At 44.3% G+C, this 18,306-nt stretch overlaps 1 protein-coding gene across 30 annotated transcripts in view; it reads left to right on the top strand.

Annotated features, from left to right (window-relative positions):
• Positions 1-18,306, top strand: part of scrib (scribble planar cell polarity protein) — a 67,550-nt gene that overhangs the window by 26,468 nt on the left and 22,776 nt on the right. For 16 of the 30 annotated variants that reach the window (XR_011604068.1, XM_070995988.1, XM_070995992.1 and 13 more), the window contains exons 6-22: positions 97-171; positions 3,076-3,290; positions 3,927-4,223; positions 4,290-4,369; positions 4,730-4,992; positions 10,620-11,224; positions 11,309-11,509; positions 11,582-11,768; positions 12,199-12,527; positions 13,385-13,669; positions 15,535-15,645; positions 15,942-16,121; positions 16,727-16,885; positions 16,982-17,195; positions 17,256-17,344; positions 17,407-17,700; positions 17,772-18,092. Coding sequence is in view for 29 of the 30 variants with exons in the window: in XM_070995988.1 (XP_070852089.1) it covers positions 97-171; positions 3,076-3,290; positions 3,927-4,223; positions 4,290-4,369; positions 4,730-4,992; positions 10,620-11,224; positions 11,309-11,509; positions 11,582-11,768; positions 12,199-12,527; positions 13,385-13,669; positions 15,535-15,645; positions 15,942-16,121; positions 16,727-16,885; positions 16,982-17,195; positions 17,256-17,344; positions 17,407-17,700; positions 17,772-18,092 (3,905 nt within the window). In the remaining variant the exon portion in view is untranslated. Of the gene's footprint in view, positions 1-96; positions 172-3,075; positions 3,291-3,926; positions 4,224-4,289; positions 4,370-4,729; positions 4,993-5,788; positions 5,879-10,203; positions 10,543-10,619; positions 11,225-11,308; positions 11,510-11,581; positions 11,769-12,198; positions 12,528-13,384; positions 13,670-15,534; positions 15,646-15,941; positions 16,122-16,726; positions 16,886-16,981; positions 17,196-17,255; positions 17,345-17,406; positions 17,701-17,771; positions 18,093-18,306 lie in introns of those variants that run through there. The other 14 variants (XM_065865699.2, XM_065865696.2, XM_065865673.2 and 11 more) reach the window with 7 other exon arrangements.

The following is an 18,306-nucleotide window of genomic DNA, read 5'->3' as shown; positions in this document are numbered from 1 at the left end:
TTTTCTTTGCATTCCGCCACGTCACGCGCTCTCTTCTCTCAAAAACCTTTGCACCATACTCACCCACTATTTTATGTTCATCCAATCCATCCAAAGACTATCCACCCATGACGCTTTATAGATCAAGCGAAAAATTCGATTCGACGGAATTCTTCAGTTATCAGCAGAAAGGTTTGCGTTGAGTATTACCTTCTTTGTTAGTATCAATAACAATAAGCGCTATATCTGCCTTGTACAGTTAACGGGTCTATATAGTAGAGTTGCTCGTCTTGGAATTCTAGTTCTCGCCTGGTTTAAGCTTTTGGTTCAATTTATTTGAAATTATGTTTTTTAAAATTAATTTGAGTTGGAACTCTACTGTATTGGCTGGCCTTTTGCATGTACGCTTTGCTTTGAATGTGAATGGTAGAATAATATTTACCTAGATATAACATATAACTAATATAATATTATAAACCAAAAAAGAGACTAGAACTAAGATGTTCTATAAGAAAACCACACCTAAACAGCTTTTCTAACCTATTCCGGTTGGCATTTAACCATGTGAACTCCGTTTTCTTGGGTTCTTCGTAGATAATAGCATCGTAGCTCCCCAACACTTTTGGTTTTTGGAAGCGCATCTTGGCCAGGCCAAAAGCCAGCCAGCATTTGTGTTGGCTTGTGTGTTTGGAATAAAAACACTAACCGGTTTCTCACAGCACACCAGAAAAAAGTGACGTCATGGCAACAAGTTGTTTTTTTTTTTCTTTATAAGTTGGGTGTCTCAGGACCGGGCGTTGGCTGAAAAAAACATGAATATATGTTTTCTATATGGTATTCACTCAATACTCTTACAACACGCAACGTATCTCGATGGATGATGAAGAGTGTGTGTTCGATTTGGCTTGTTTGATTTGATTATGTTATTATTTTGTGTTTATATTCCATTCGATTTGACGGACCATGCGTGTTTCCCATCGCAGAGATCAGTGGCGATTTTGCGTTTGGTTCCCACACCCTGAAAAAAACCCACTTGGACTGGGGAATGGCGAATGATTTGGATCTATTTGCCCCCGAATTGAGCAGTTCTAGCTGCCTGACCAGTGGCAGCATGCCAGATCAAAGCGGTCCAGCAAACAGACGATTTGTTTGTTGTTGGCTGCTGCAAATACCCGAGATCCATTACCATTTAATCTGTAGGGGCAGATTATTCTTCCCAGGCGTATAAAGTATTTGGGGCACTTGAGTGATGTCAACGGGTCTGACGTCATATGGGGCGAAGGGGCGTGGCCATTTGAGAAAAAACTGGGGCAAGATCGGCGAGAAATGTAATTATATGTATGTAATATTAATCGCCTGGCTTGTTTCGATGCGGTGTACGTGTGTGCATGCCACCAAAACTAACTGTTGATTAATGGCCTGTCACAGTGGGTACAGTGGGACCTGGCTGGGGAGATCTTTTTTCCCAGAAACCAGTTAAAAATTCAAAAAAGAGTCGTTGAACTCGATAGAATATTTCAAATATTTTGATGAAAAACAAAATTAAATGGAATTTACTTGTATGAATCAGAATAAATGTTAGAAACATTAAATATAATTCAGAAGTTATTTGTAAATATTTTGATGTGCTTAGATAACTATCGTAAAACTAGGCTTTAACATAGATATTTTTTAGTTACGCAAGGTGGTTTATAGTATGAACTTAAAAAACCAGTCTTACTTTAGTTATATCTAGTAAAAAATGTAAAAAAAATATATTCTTCAGTATAGTCCTCGACTTTATAAAGAAGTTCTATTTAGAGAACTTTGCCGGTAGTAAATATGCAAATACCGCCTAGCCTAGAGCCAAATTCGTTTATCACCAGTCTTTACTGCGACATTCACTGATTGAGTGCCTTATGATTCAACCTGTATTCGTTGTTACCAATGTTGCCATTGTGGTTTCGGTTCTGTGGCGTAGTTGCTTCCCAATCGAATGAATGTATAAGTAGATATATTGTAACTGTTATTTGGCTTCCAAACGGGTTTTGGCCTATTCGATATGCGACTGCCTATAAATAGCTTATATCATCAGCATGTTTGGAGAACCAACTTGTCTGGTAGCTTGGCATCAACGATCAATGGTCAATGACGGATTAAGTGCACACATAACGCACATAACTCATCCAATTTAGACGAATGTGTGAATAGTTTCAAGATCACATACCACCGTATGGTTTAGAGCCATGTAAGCGGTGTGTTCAAATTATCCAATTAAAGTCATGCGACTTTAGGCACCCAGAAAAACTGAAAAACAAGAGGAAATAATTTTCAAAGCGACGAGATGGCCTCTTATTATTGTCATTGCCATTACGAGTTGTCGCTTTATTTGCATAAATCTTCATCTTGGCGCTTGCTTAACTCGGACTCCCCACTGTTTTGGGGCCTCTAAATTTATTTGTCTATGCTAAAATCGGTAACGATTGTAAGTTACGACTGCGCCGGACATTCCGAGTCCACAATTGTGTGGATGCAGCCACTTGGGCCCATCTACAGGGGCACTTCCTGCGTGGAAAACAGTGATTTGCATTTGTTTACTGCCCATCCATCCCCTGCACTTGCTGCGTAGATGGATTGATTGGTGGCCCAGTGGGCTGGGGACTGGGCAATCTGATTCTGAATCTGAATTTCTGGCTACCCCCCGATTGCCCCACATGTTGCAACTTTTATGTTTTGTTTACCCATGTTCGTGGTGTGAAGAATTTACGGCGCACACACTTCTCATAAGCGCTTGATGGATTATTAGTCTTGGTCCGGGCAGCAGACCGACCTGCCAAAGTGTTTATGCCTGCGATCCCAAAATAGTAGTTTTAATGGGCGGTTTATTTATTGATTTGTGCAAAACCAAAAGCGTAGAGCATTAAGCGTTTTGCATATAAACCAGTTTGTATATAATAAATATCTCTGTTATATATAACCAAAAACTACGTAGTGTGTGCATGGGCATGCAGTTCACTAATCTGAGACCCCAAATCCCCCAGCAGCAGAAAAACACCTCGTTGCACTGTTGATTTACATGCTAATGGAATTCGTTTGATTTGCCCCTGAAAAATATAGCCCGTGACCTGGAATCCGATTCGGAGCCGTTCGAGGAGCGCGAGCCGTCGCGCACTGTGGTCAAGTTCTCGGAGGAGGCCAGCCAGGAGAAGGACACGCCCTTCGTGCGCCAGAACACGCCGCATCCCAAGGATCTCAAGGCCAAGGCCCAGAAGCTGAAGGTGGAGCGCAGCCGGAACGAGGAGCACGCCAACCTGGTCACGCTGCCCGAGGAGGTGAGTTCTGATCCCGATCCTGGTGCTGGTGCTGGATTCGGATCCGGATTAGATCCGAGTGCCAAGCTTCTGCTGTGTTTCCATCGGTAGAGGGGAGGTCTAAGTACCTATTATCGCAAATATACGATTGCTTTCACACGTTGTATTGCTTCTCTGGCTCAGTACTAACCATAGAATTAAGGTATTTTTAGAAAGAATATAGAAATAGGTTAGATTTAACTGGGATTGGTAGAAATTATAGGTGCCTGGGTTCATTACAACCTTTATTAATTAAATATTCAATTCAAAACTTTGTAGGTGAGTCATAAATTAGGTATTATATATTTATTCATTATAGGCTTTATTATAAATTGTTATTTTGTTTAACTTACATTATATTTTTTATACAATCTCTATAAACACAATCTCAGAAATCTCTTTCAACCAAAGGAAGATGAAATTTTTATTGATGTACAACCAAATTTGTTTGAAAGAGTTTTCAGCGATCTCTAGCGGCACAAACTAAATCGAATGTAACTTAAACATATTTTACAGATACAAATAAGTAGAATTGCAAATTACACACATTGTTAGTGGGAACAGTAAAGTACCCAATGTAAATGTAAAGTAAATAATAATTTCCCTTTTCTTCCCCAGAACGGCACCAAATTAGTGGAGACGCCAACCGAGACACGAACCATTGCCAACAATCACCAACAGCAGGCGCAGCCAGTGCAGCAACCCACTGTTGGTGTGAACTCCAAGCAGCCAGTGGGTGTAGTAACTCCCACCACGACGACAGTCGCACCACCAGCCATACAGGGTGGCTCAGAGGCCAGCAGCACCACCGCCAACAATGTGAAGGTGGCCACTGCAGCTGTGGTCGCCGAACTACAGGCTACAGTTGGTGGAACCGATGAGGCCCAGGATGAGGACGAGCAGGAGGACGAGTTTGTAAGTTTCATAATGGTTTATAATAATACGATCATTTTCTAAATCCTGAGTTTATTTACTCCTCAGGAATCCGATCGCCGAGTGGGCTTTCAAGTGGAGGGCGAAGATGATGACTTCTACAAAAGGCCCCCGAAATTGCACAGAAGGTGAGGTCTAATTAAGGATAGATTGAAAATATATATGTTTAACAAAAATATAGTAATAATATAATAATCGTACGATTTGTACATATAAAAATTCCAAATTCTTAAATTGTTATAATCATGATTTATTATGAATCGTAAAAAATAAATGGATCTCATGTCTTTTAAAAACACTTCAAGTGCTATAGAAATGTTGGTCCTAAGTGAAGCGTGTTACTATAGATCATTTAGTGTAGTCTTGCGCTTTAAGGACCTAGCTTCTTACATTTCCAGCATCTTTTTTCCAATCCTTAGGCCTAGTAACCTCTATAATCAATTTAAGCATTTTATATTAACCATAACTACATACTTTCTCCTAACCAGGGACACTCCGCACCACCTGAAGAACAAACGTGTGCAGCATTTAACCGACAAGCAGGCCAGCGAGATCCTGGCCAATGCCCTGGCCTCCCAGGAGCGCAATGATGGCACACCGCAGCACTCGCTGTCCGGCAAGGTGACATCTCCCATCGAGGAGGAGGAGCAGCTGGAGGTGGAGCAGGAGCAGGAGCAACAGCAGAAGCATCCCTTCGACTCCTCGCTCTCGCCCATTCCAGCTGGCAAAGCAGAGGCTGCCACCGACTCAGGTAAATACCAAAATTGTTTCAATTAATTACATTTATATTGCTCCATCTCGGTGAACTGTCCCCGAAATGTGGGTAATGTGGGCAAAGTGCTTTGGGTGCAGCCCCTGATGGGAAATCGATATGAAAGTGGGCGGTGTACTGGTGATTTTCACTCATTTGCCAACCGGCTGACCTGAAAGGGCAGACACTGAAGTGGAAACTTAATTGGCAACCTCTCAGTGGCTCTATTTGGGATGCAAACTAAACCACAAAGAGACCACCCGGGGAACCTCTTTAATTGTTCCGTCTCTCCACACGCCATCGAGTGTTTTTTGGGGTCTAGGCCTCGTCAAAGAGCCAAACAGTATGTGCTTCCGATACATAATTATATCAACAAAAAAAGGTAGAGAGCGGGAGAGCCCCGATTAAAAGCGCGTTATGACAGCGGAATACTACAGGTGGCTGTTGCGAAACACACGCAACAGTTGAGCGTTAACTTGGCCCAAAAACAGGCAGGGCACGTATGTAGTGCGCTCTCGCCTTATCAGGCCACGATATCAGCTTGCAAAAGCTGATAAAACTGAGCTGATATAGGGGAAAAAACAGTGCAAACCCCACTCAAAAGCGGGCTAAACAAGCAGAGAGCGATAAAAAATGGTGCAAATGAAACCGAAATGAGCTGGTGTCGCCTCATTATATAGGGGGTACACATAGGGCTAGCTATACCTGGGCAAACTGAGAGTGAGAAGAGCTGGCAGAGAGCTGTGTGGAGAGACCCAGACTGAGACCCCGAGTGCAATTGCCAGACTTTGCGGCCGGGTCTGGCCGCCCGCTTTAGTCATTCTTCAGTTACGCTTGCGTTTTGTCAACGTCGCGAGAGACGCGCTACACTCGTCTATTTGCACTTGTTATTATACGGTTTTATTTTCGTATTAACATTCAAAACAGAGAGCCAGTTATGGCCAAGACCCCCGAGATCTTGCCCAATAACAATGGCAGCAGTAGCTTCTCAGGCAGATAAACACACGCCTTGACTTAGTCATAAACAATACTTCTCGGGAGCAGAGTGTGAAATGTTTTCTGCGCTGCTGCTTACGTGTTTTTTTGTTGCTATCGATTTTTGTCTGTCATAATTCCTTTACGGAGACGGAGGAGGTTTAGTTGAGGAGGCATCGGTTCAGTCGTCTGGAAAGTTTCACACATTGCGCTTCGGCCAGAGTATGATGGCCTGAGGCCATAATTGAATTTCAACTGCACATCAGCTTCGCAGTCGATCCAAGGTTGGGAAGTGGGAAAGCCCCGGGCCAAGTGGCCCTCCCTATTTGCATTTGCATTGCATATCCCCGAAAATGAGCTACTTGCAAGTAAATTTAGTCTTGTTTATATAGCACGAGCATTGCCAGGAAAAGTGTGTGCTCGGTTCGGTTCGGCTGTGTGCATATCCGGTTTCCCGGCATTTCCTTCGCCTTTGCACAGATTTTTCTGGTTAGATATTGCAAACGCTTCGGCAATACAATCAACATTTGCACAATTCCTTTTGACATTCCTACCAGAACCAGAACTTCTATACACATCTTTTTTTCTGTTTTTTGGTTTCTGGCAAACAATAAGTTGCATTTGCTGCACATTTCCTGCAGGGTTCTTAAAGCCCAGACTGTTGAGAGACCTTCTTTGGAACAGAAAGCGGAAAAGCACCGTCGTCCGAGTCGACCAATGTTGGCCAATAAATAAACCGTTGATAAGCTCAAGGCAATGGCATTCATTATTTATGTATTGTATCGTTGATTGCATGGGATTCTTATTGAATTTTTCCCTCAGTATGTTGCGTATATATATGGATTTATATATATGATTGTTTGTCGGTTTCCCCAGTTTGTTTGTTCAGTGCGCCCTTTTCATCACCCATGTAACAAAGTATGCATTATTATTTGCTGTTCTCTTGCAGCTCTTGTGCAAACAGCAATTTAAACTATTTGCAGTTGGGCATTCTTTCTATCAATGGCCATCAAACAAACACGATTTCGGTTTCGGCTTGCCGAATGTTTAAGTTTTGAAAATGTACAAACAGCCCTGAACTGGGCCTTGTGCTTTTCACAGTTGCATGCTAAGTTTATCGCTTAAACTGGTAGAATTTTCCCACCCCCCTTCCCGTCACCCGTGACAGTTCCCCCCCTCTAAAAAAAAAAAAAAACAAGGAAAACCTCCCCATCTTGCCATTTTTCGCGCTAGAAAACAAACAAAAATGCAATAAACGCCAGTTGCAGCGGGTCAAAGAATTCCACTGCGTATTTTCCAATATTTTCACCGCCATGTTGATAGCATGGAAATGTGGAAAATTCGAGTAATTGTCGCTAGAGAGCAGAGGCATCTGTCTGTCCTGGCAAACCAGACCAAACCAACCGAGCGAACATTGGTTTGTCAACAAACATTGATGCGGGAATGTGTGACGACCTGAATTGTTGGCCACACATTGCAATCAAAATGAATACACTCACTATCACACTCGGGTTTTCATTATCAAAAGCATTTTTCGAGCCCATGATATCATCCGTATCGTTATAATCAGTACAAAAACAAAAGCTACCACAGGTTGCCCCTTTTATATCAGGAAATAACGCATACGACAGGTGGACCAAGGTCATTAACTACCACTTGACTTTGCTGTACTGGCTTTTTTGGGTTAGTTCCCCTCGTTGTAATGAGACCTACGTATGTGTCCAAAAATTTCGTAATGATTCAGAGCTGCCTTATCGGCAGTTTGTTTAACTACTACGGATTCGTTTTGTTTCCCTTGTTTTGCCTTATCACTTTGGCTTAGGCATTCCAAAAGTTTGATTAGATAGCTGTGTTTTGAACGTACACCCCTTTCCACTCTCTATAGGAAAGACCCAAAAACAGCGAATGCCATTCAATGCAGTCAGTTTTGATGGGGGAAGCTTAGTGTGGGGATATTTTTCAGGCTGTTTTTATGGCAGCATAAAAACTTTGTTCATTAATTTTTGTCGCCACATTTAAGCGGACGTCACACGGTCGCTTTTGTTGATTTCCAAAGCTTAACACTCGCAATTTGTCAGTGGCATCGCCGCTTAACCTGGCCGGCAATTAATCATTCAGCCAGCTCTCCATAACTCCAGAGTTTTTCGCAAAAAAGTTGGAAACTAAAGGGATAAAAGAGTGCTGATCAGGGGCTTTAAGCTGGCAACTTGAATACTTGATCTCTGGTCATTGATAATGTCGGGGTAATTAAAATCGATTGATTCGATGCGGTCATTGGCTCAAATGCCCAGCCAGAATGGAAAGCGGAATTTGCATGAATGGGAAAAGTTTCTTTTTTCACTTGTCGTCATAACGAATGTGTGGCATCTTGGCCACAGACTGTCATGGCCATGAGGAGAAAAAAAAAGGAGACAGGCGAATGAAATATGATTTCTGCCTTTTGGCATGTGTCCATGCTGTTGGCTAATTTCCCAGGGACAGAGAGGAGTTTCCTCCTCCATTCTACCAGGTCATTTACATATAAATGACAAAACAAAACAAAAAGAGAGCTCCTCCAGAAGTTGTCCATGCCATTGATTTGGAATTTGGCATCTGAGAGGGGAGATAGCTGGAGATTTCGCCACTGATTCCGATTCATAACCAGCGTGCAAATGCTAATGCATTCGGGAAATCATCATTTCTTATGGCCAGCTTCTCGTTTTTTACGTCTGTCGGTGTATTTAAATTTTTATATGCTTATGTTTATGATGAGGTCCTTACTTTTGAAGCTGCACGCGTGATGTCATCGTAAAATGCTTAAATGCCCGCTTAAGTGGGTGCCGCAAAAAGTTCGCAGGCAATCGGCGAAATAAGTCTGATAAGGAATATGAGGAAAACAAATGACTTTATGCGATCCTTCTTGTGCAGTTCCTGGTTCTCCTGCTGGTATTAAAACCCCCATTTCTTCTCCCGCATCCCAAGGATTGCCTACATTCCGGCGTCCTCAGGAAATCCGGAATAAAAACACACAACACAGCACGTGTCATTTGTCCTCCTCCCCGGGAAAAATCTTATTTTGTTTTATGGCCTTTTCTCTGGTTATTGTTGGACCGTTCTTCCACCCCCTCCCCCCAGGAAAAGCATGAAAAGATGGCTTTATTCTGAACATATGCAAGTGGCCCAGATATATCCATAAAAATATCTCTTGGTTACACATTTGTCCGACAATTCAGGGCATCCAATCGAGAACGATGGAGATGAGTTGTTGATGGCATTTAAAACATTTAAATGGGATGTTTTGCTGCCACAACACCTTTAGTAGCCCATTGAAATTGTTGAATTATGAAGAGTAAGCAGGCAAACAAACAACTTTGGGTCTGCAAGAGGTACAAGTTCTCTGAATACCCCACTCAACTTACCAAACTCAATAATGGCACATCGAGTGAATGGCAATGTCTGAACCGAACAGAACCGAACTGAAATCCAGCTATATTAATGTTGACTTGACAGGCAGACAGGAGAGGCTAAAGCTGAGTGCCTCTGTCTTTTCATTTATGCCTTGATTAACATGAAAACTCGCATACAATTACAAAGTGAAATTGTCTCGAGAGCGGAGAGTTTCCCGTCCTCTTGGCCCAAAAGGAAAATCATTTTGTTGGGCCAAGTGCCGACGGATTTATTGAGTGCAAATCAGCAATAGGGAAAATAAAAGCAATAAATGTGCTTCTGAGTAGGGAAAAGTGGCCACCTGTTCCCAGCCTCCTTTCTTCACTTTTCTTTTACCTGAGGGACGTCTGAGACTTTTCTGGCAGACTGTCTGTTTATTTATTTAATAATTATACAAAGTCCTATTCTCAGATGGGGGATTTCGGGGGTGTATATCTGCCAAGGTCGTTGCTTTAATGTCTGTTTCCAGAGGGGGGGAAATATGGCTTTTGCAGCGGTTCATTGACTGCTGTTTATGGCCAAGTACCAGCTGCTGTTGGCCAACTTTCGGGTCATTCAATTTGAATATCATTAAGGCAAATTCTAGTTGTTTTCTTAGTGGGTAGGTGTTTAAAATTTGATTAAATCAAGGCAATAAATGTGTAATTCCAATGGGGTTTTCCATTTCAATGCACTTGAATGGTTGCATACGAGTATAGGGTGCCGACTTTTGTCTATGCCTCCGGCAGACTTAGATCGATAGCGCTTCTTGTGAAAAGTTGGCTTGGCATATTAAAAAGTGCAGTCAAATAAAATAAATAGGTTGTTTCCTCCGCACACACAGGGTGTCTGGACAAGATGCCTAACGGCTGCTTATATTAAAAAGTGCACTCAGATAAAAAGCAAATCAAGCCATGTTCAATGTCAAAATCAAAGTCAAAGAGGGCAACAATACCCTGCCCCGAAATGGCCAGCGTAGCAATGGGAACTTTGGCTACTCGGGAGCGGGAAGTGGTCGCAATAGTCCGGCGATGAGCAGCCTGCGCAGCTCCCTGGCCTCCTCCAACCGAAGTCCCAGTGGTTCGCTGCAGCGCAAGGGCAAAAGGGTGAGGATAGTGACCAGCTATGATCCAGTGGATCGGGATTACGAGAGGCAGAGACAGCATTATGGTAACAGTTTCGGAACTATACTATAACATCCCCCTTTATAAACAGATATTTAATCAGTATATCCCCTATTTTTCCAGACAATCTGGATGGCGTCACGGAGCTGCGCTTGGAGCAGTACGAAATCCACATCGAACGCACTGCAGCCGGACTGGGCTTGAGCATTGCCGGTGGCAAGGGTTCCACGCCCTTCAAGGGCGACGACGATGGCATCTTCATATCCCGGGTTACCGAGGCGGGACCCGCCGATCTGGCCGGCCTCAGAGTGGGCGACAAGGTGATCAAGGTCAATGGCATCGTGGTGGTGGATGCGGATCACTACCAGGCGGTGCAGGTACTAAAGGCCTGCGGTGCCGTCCTGGTTCTGGTGGTGCAACGGGAGGTGACTCGCCTGATTGGACACCCCGTGTTCAGCGAGGATGGCAGTGTGTCGCAAGTGTCGGTGGAAACGCGACCACTGGTTGCGGGGGCTCCTCCGGCTGCTTCTGTCAGCCACGAGCGTTACATCCCGGCAGCCATTGAAGTGGTGCCCCAGCAGCAGCAGCAGCAGCAGCAGCTCCAGCAGATACAACAGCCCATTCAGCAGGTGGCCCCAGCACACAGCTATTCTGGCAATGTGTTTGCCACACCCACACCCACTGCCGCGCCTACTGTCGCCCCCAATGGATTGCTACTGAATGGCAGGGTGTGTAATCCTTGAAATCCCTCCAACTCCCTTCACTATTTGTGATTGATTTCTGGTTTTGCTTTCGATTTGTGGCTTTTTCAGGAGGCGCCGCTAAGCTACATCCAGCTGCACACGACGCTCATCCGCGATCAGATTGGTCAGGGACTGGGATTCAGCATTGCGGGCGGCAAGGGTTCGCCGCCCTTCAAGGACGACTGCGATGGCATTTTCATATCGCGCCTCACGGAGGGCGGCCTGGCGCACCGCGATGGCAAAATTATGGTGGGCGACCGTGTGATGGCGGTGAGTGGGAGTCCTTCGGCAGCCAGAGGTTGCAATCTCTGACCCCAGCTAATGGCATTTCCCTGTACACAGATTAACGGCAACGATATGACGGAGGCGCATCATGACGCGGCCGTCGCCTGTTTGACGGAACCGCAGCGATTTGTGCGTTTAGTACTGCAGCGCGAGTATCGAGGTCCTCTGGAACCGCCCACGAGTCCACGCAGTCCGGCCGTGCTCAACTCGCTGAGCCCCTCCGGATATCTGGCCAACCGACCAGGTGGGTATCCTACGCAGTTGAAATTCTGTAACTTGATTTTCCAGCTAATTTTTGGGGGAAGATGGAAAGGGCATTTTGGTTTACATTCTTAGTTTAACTTTCAGCAAATCATTCAAGTCATGAATTGAAAAAAGACGATTTAACATGGGAAGATTATTTTTTATGGAAGGCATTTTAGTTAACTTTCATAGTTCTATTTTCAGTTTATCCATCATAAATGTCATGAACTGTAAAACAAATGGAAAAATGGGAAAATCAATAAGCAGTGAAAACAGTTCGACATATAAATCTAAATTCAGAAACCAAAGTTAGGAAATAAATTATTCAAAATGAAAACTAGTATTGATTTACTATAGTAAAACGTTCAATAAATTTATATTTTTTAAAGAGAGGTAATAACTTAGGGTTCTCTAACCTCTTTACCCAACAGCCAACTTCAGTCGCTCGGTGGGGGAAGTGGAGCAGCCCTACAAGTACAACACCCTGGCGTCGACCACGCCCACTTATACTACCACGCCCACCGTGCCAGCTAGCATAAGCAACAATAATAACACGCTGCCCAGCAGCAAAACCAATGGATTTGCAACAGCTGCTGCGGCTTCGGCTGCCCCTTCGGTTGCTGCCTCTTCGGTTGGTGCCACGATAGACAGTGCCACGGGGCAACCAGTTCCGGCTCCCCGGCGCACCAACTCGATTCCCTTGGGCGACGGAGACCTTGGAGCGGCCTCCACCACCAGCGGCGATTCTGGCGAGGCTCAGGTAAGGCACATTCGGATCTCAGTAGTTGGTATTCACTAGTCTAGTCTTTCTGTTTAGCCAGTTGCACGTCATTTTAATGTTGCCCATAAGCTCGTTACGTTACTTTTTTGTTTGTTACAATCATGTTCAGTCGTTAGGTTTAAGAACAAAACCCCAAAAAATGTATTATCTTGCGCTGCAGTATCTCACACTTTTTCTCAATCAGCTCAGAAGGTAAGTGACCAAATTTAAACTGTTCAAATTAACTAACTGCAGCGCAAGTCGTCCAAGCAAATTGTTGTTGATATTTGGCGTCCCAAACAAATTCGGAAAACATAAACATGAACACACTAAATAGTCGTAAGATACCTAATATGTGCTAATCCATATCTCCGCCAGATTATCAATTACTCATAACCCTAGCTGCTAGAACTATATATTTGCTCATCTACTCGTATGTATAACGAAATTGTTTGTGTTTGTTTTGCATGTGCCCTGTGCGCCTTGTTTGTCCTCCCAGTGCTATATGCTCATAAATATAGTCGAACTATAAACCTATATCGACCTATTAGAGACTAAGTTTGCACCTATTTGTCTACCAGCTTCGAAGCACTCATCCAAAAAAAAGAGTAAAAAAAAATAAAAAACTAGGGAGCGTTTGCAGGGTTGTATATAATTTAATGATAATCATACTTAGGCACGTTAGCTTAGTAATAGAACCCCTCATCCAAAGTGAAACCAAAATTTACAAAACATATTTCTGTTTCTTTTTCTCCGATCAACATACCACCCCCTCCAAAAAATAAAACCAAAATCTTGCTTAAAACCGATTATACCGAATACTTTGCTAAATCACGAAAATCACGAATATTGGGCAGCCCTCCTCGCTGCGACCGCTGACCAGCGATGACTTTCAGGCGATGATTCCGGCACACTTCCTCAGCGGCGGCAGTCAGCATCAGGTGCATGTGGCCCGGCCCAACGAGGTGGGCGTGAGTGCGGTCACCGTGAATGTGAACAAGCCGCAGCCGGATCTGCCCATGTTCCCGGCGGCACCCACCGAACTGGGCCGCGTCACCGAGACGATCACCAAGTCCACGTTCACGGAGACCGTGATGACCCGCATCACCGACAATCAGTTGGCGGAACCCCTGATCAGTGAGGTGACTATCTCCACATCCCGCATACACTAGAGCTCAAAAGTCAAAAGTCGCTGCCCCAAGAGTTAAAGAAATCGTTGTGTAAAAGTCACAAGCAAAGATAAACCCGGAACCTATCCCATCAGATGATCTGAAAATATGTGTATAAAAATATAGGGTATCTATGGAATTTGCACTTAGCACGCACCATCCACACCAAATACACCAAAATTTTTTAATTTTATATTTATATATATATTGGCACACTTTGACCTATTCGCCCGCGCGTCCTTTAATTTGCTAAATAAATATTTGTGCGTTTTGCAAACGATTTGATTTAACTATTGGTCAAAGGCCCCTAGTTTTATGTGGGTCTGCCTTGGAGGCGCCGAGTTCACATATGTTTTCATGCCCAGCATTATGCAAAACATGCACATTTACAAGAGTTGTGATTGCTCCGACTAATTGAGTAGCAGCTTTGAATTGGAATTGGATTAAGTTGGTTATGGCAACGGAAGCTGGAAACTGTTGAATTAATTCATTTAGTGAAAGCATAAGACATGATTTTCCTTTCTATACTAAGCTAACTTTCTCTCTACTAACACTGGACAAATATACTTGCCTAATTTTCTAAATAAAATCCTGGTTTATGTTTCTTTTGCAAATAACTTGAGACTGTCATAATATCTTTTTAAAGGGTTATTGGGATTTTTTCTGGTGGCTACCAAGTGCTCCCACTTGAATATTTAGTGTAGTAACTGAATCTATTGAAGCGACGAGCAAAGCGCCTTCATTTTGAACAACAGAACGGTTTACCCACTCACTTTCCACAGAGCCACTCGAGTGTCATTGCCGACGTGATGCAAATCCCGGCAAGAAATCTCCGAAACTCTGTGCATGTGGCAAGCTTTGTCACTTGCCACTTGCGGCATAAATAAGTAAACCAGTGGCAGAGTATGCAACATGCAAACCTTCTTAAATAATAAAGTGGGGCATGCCGAAAAAAGATTTAGATACTCTAAATGACGACACACAGTTGCGTTTATTTTGTGTGTAAATACTTCTCTGTTTGGCCTGGCAATCTTTAAATCTCCATCCGTGTGTCTGATTGTGAGTGTAAACACTCTCCGGGGCAATGTTATATAAAATATTTAATTGTTTTTAATTTAGTTTTCCCCAACTCCTTTGTTTTTGAGATAGTTATCCAATGACTTCGAACTCGAAAGAATTCAATTTCATCGAGGTAATTGGCAAAAGTTAGTAGCAGTTAGCCAGGTACATGTGTTTATTTGGCATCTTGACACGAATGAGCATTTGTGGATTTGTCTGTGCGAGTGTCAGGAGTCTCAGGAGATAGTTTCTCGGGTTTTCCGGCAATGAATATAGAACAGAAATATTATGCTTTGATGTTTCAATATGCCAGCACTTGAGATCTGGAGCACCTCAACCGCAGAAGGAGCCACAAAAGCTTTTGCTTAAATCTGTGCGAAAGTGCGTGGGCCACCCACTCTCTCCTCGTTGCACGTTGTTTAATCTAAAATTAAGTTATTCATAAGAAAAGCACAAGAGTAATTCATTATTTATTGAATGTGAATCACGCTCGGTACTCGGATTTGATGTTTAATGAATGCCCTGACTTAATTGCATGACTTTGTTACTTGGTGTTTGGCTTGTCTTGGTTTTATGTCTCAAAAAAGGGTGAATACTCCCATGTTATTTATGTAAATTTAAATGTAAATATCACCAACAATTTTGCACCCCCATTGAAGCACTCTTCATCCATGGATCACCAAATACACGGCAGTCTCTGTAGGATTCTTAGCCCTAGGCCCATTACATTGTGAATTAATATTGTGATGTGCTAACACCTTATTTTGTTATTTCTGTAGGAGGTTGTGCTGCCCAAGAACCAGGGCTCCCTGGGATTCAGCATCATCGGCGGAACGGATCATTCCTGTGTGCCCTTTGGCACTCGAGAGCCTGGAATTTTCATATCGCACGTAAGTTGGGGGCACGGGTATATTAACTAACAATTACCTTCCACAGCAGTTGGGTGAAAACTTTTCGAATTAAAACACTCGAGTGGCCGCAACTGGCGAATGCAAATGAGCTCAGGCTGCTGCTGCTGCTTCTGCACAATTGTTCAGAATCCAGTGGCTCGGACGATGGCTTCATTATAAGCAGCCAACTAAGCCAGCTGCTGGCAACTCGAAAGTTTCAAGTTTTTTCGGCCATTCATATAACAATTGCCCTTGGGGTTTCTCTACTCTTCTCTATTCTACTCTGAATCCAACAGATTGTGCCCGGCGGGATTGCCTCCAAGTGCGGCAAGCTGCGCATGGGAGATCGCATATTGAAAGTCAACGAGGCGGATGTTTCCAAGGCCACACATCAGGATGCCGTTCTGGAGCTGCTGAAGCCAGGTGATGATATCAAGCTGACCATCCAGCACGATCCACTGCCGCCAGGATTCCAGGTGAGTTTGAGGGGCCTCTCAAGTCCTTAGAAATCCACTCTAGGCTGCTTTCTGTACTGTAAATATGTATATACGCTTTGTATCTACTTTCCACTCCTCTATAATCGATTTTTGTATACTCTGCCACTGCTCACAAATTCAATACGCACAGAGCATAGAAGTAGTTTATGTAAAAACAGAGGTAAGCTCCTCGTCTTGACTTTTGAGAGGAAATAAAGGGGGTGTTACAGAAAATCACCAGGAATTTCAAATCACTTTTAAATATGGTTTTAGGTGTCTAAAAGTATGCAGTTAATTGTACTTTTGAGTTTAAAATATTTTGTTGCATACTTTTTGACACAAAGTGACATTGCATATTTCAGATAATTTAAATTACTTTTAAAAGGGATTTTCTTAGGTTTAATTTTTGTTGCATACTTTTAGACACCTTGAATTACATTTAAAGGTGATTTTAAATCCCTTATAACTTCTGTGGCACCCCGCTGTATTAGTAATTAGTCGAAATGCTTTCTCCTGGTTTTATGCTTTGTTTTTCCAATTGTTATTTGCCAGCTTTTAATCCGAATCCCTGCTAATTTCCATCTCTCTAACTTTGTGAATCACAGGAAGTGCTGCTCAGCAAGGCTGAGGGCGAACGTCTGGGCATGCACATCAAGGGTGGGCTGAATGGACAGCGCGGTAATCCTGCCGATCCCTCCGACGAGGGTGTCTTCGTGTCCAAAATTAACTCGGTCGGAGCGGCCAGACGGGACGGAAGGCTTAAGGTAACGTAGTGTTGCTGTCTTGGGCGGAGACCACCTTTGTTGTCTGGGGAAAACTCGATTGAAACTTTGGCTCCACCTCCTCCGATTCCATTCCAGGTGGGCATGCGTCTGCTGGAGGTTAATGGACACTCGCTGCTGGGCGCCTCGCACCAGGATGCGGTCAATGTGCTGCGCAACGCCGGCAACGAGATTCAATTGGTCGTTTGCAAGGGCTACGACAAGTCCAATTTAATTCATTCCATTGGCCAGGCCGGCGGCATGAGCACTGGCTTCAACTCGTCTGCATCCTGCAGCGGTGGCAGTCGCCAAGGTACGTAATCGTGAGCTTAACGCCCCAGTTGAGGCTTGCTTAAATTGGTTTTCCCCCTAGGATCTCGTGCCTCCGAAACGGGCTCGGAACTGAGCCAGAGTCAGAGTGTATCCAGTCTGGACCACGAGGAGGATGAGCGACTGCGACAGGTGGGTTGTGCGGAATTTAAGGAGCAGAATGGACCTTAAATGTTCCTTTTGTTTCTCCTTAGGACTTTGACGTCTTTGCCTCGCAGAAGCCAGATGCCCAGCCAACTGGCCAAACGATCCTGGCCGCCGCTGCCGCCATGGTGCATGGCACCACATCGCCCACTCCCGCTGCTGTGACTGCCACACCCACTCCTGCTCCTGCTGCTGCTCCAGTGGCATCTGTTGATTTACCGGCCCAGGACACGCCAGCCACCCAGACCGTGGCGCTCATTCACGCAGAACAACAGGCCCATCAACAGCAACAACAGCAGACGCAGCTGGCGCCTTTGGGTCAGGAGAAGAGCACCCAGGAGAAGGTAACTGGACTGAACTGGACTGGCCTGGGGAGTGAAACTTATGCCTCTTCATTGTCTTGCTTGCAAATTAGGTGCTGGAAATTGTGCGCGCGGCTGACGCCTTCACCACCGTGCCACCAAAGTCGCCGTCGGAGCACCACGAGCAGGACAAGATACAGAAGACGACGACGGTTGTCATATCGAAGCACACGCTCGACACGAATCCCAGCACCCCCACAACGCCGGCGGCACCTCTGCCCATCGCCGGATCTGCTGAGTCAGCGAACTCTGCTCCTGCTACTGCTCCTGCATCCTCGCCAGGTTCGGGGCCAGTGCTGCCTGCCGCCACCGTGCAGACACAGACGCAAACGACCTCTGAGGGCAGAGATGGCGAGGAGCAGTCGCAACTACAGGTATGTACCCACCTCAGGTTGGGATATGCACGTCTCTTGTCTTGGCTTTAATGTCTGTCTGTGTGTGCGTCTTTCAATACCTGTGCGTGTACTTTTCGTTTGTTTAAAATGTATAATGCCTGTCTGTGTAAGAGTTGGTTTCCCAGATCCAAAAACAGACACAGATACATATATACAGATACAGCTACACCCATGTAACAGCTAACACGAACAG

This window comes from Drosophila suzukii, chromosome 3 (assembly GCF_043229965.1).
Source record: "Drosophila suzukii chromosome 3, CBGP_Dsuzu_IsoJpt1.0, whole genome shotgun sequence".
In the NCBI taxonomy this organism is placed as follows: domain Eukaryota; kingdom Metazoa; phylum Arthropoda; class Insecta; order Diptera; family Drosophilidae; genus Drosophila; species Drosophila suzukii.
The sequence above is the reverse complement of the archived record's forward strand: the minus strand, read 5'-3'. Positions and strand labels throughout refer to the sequence as shown.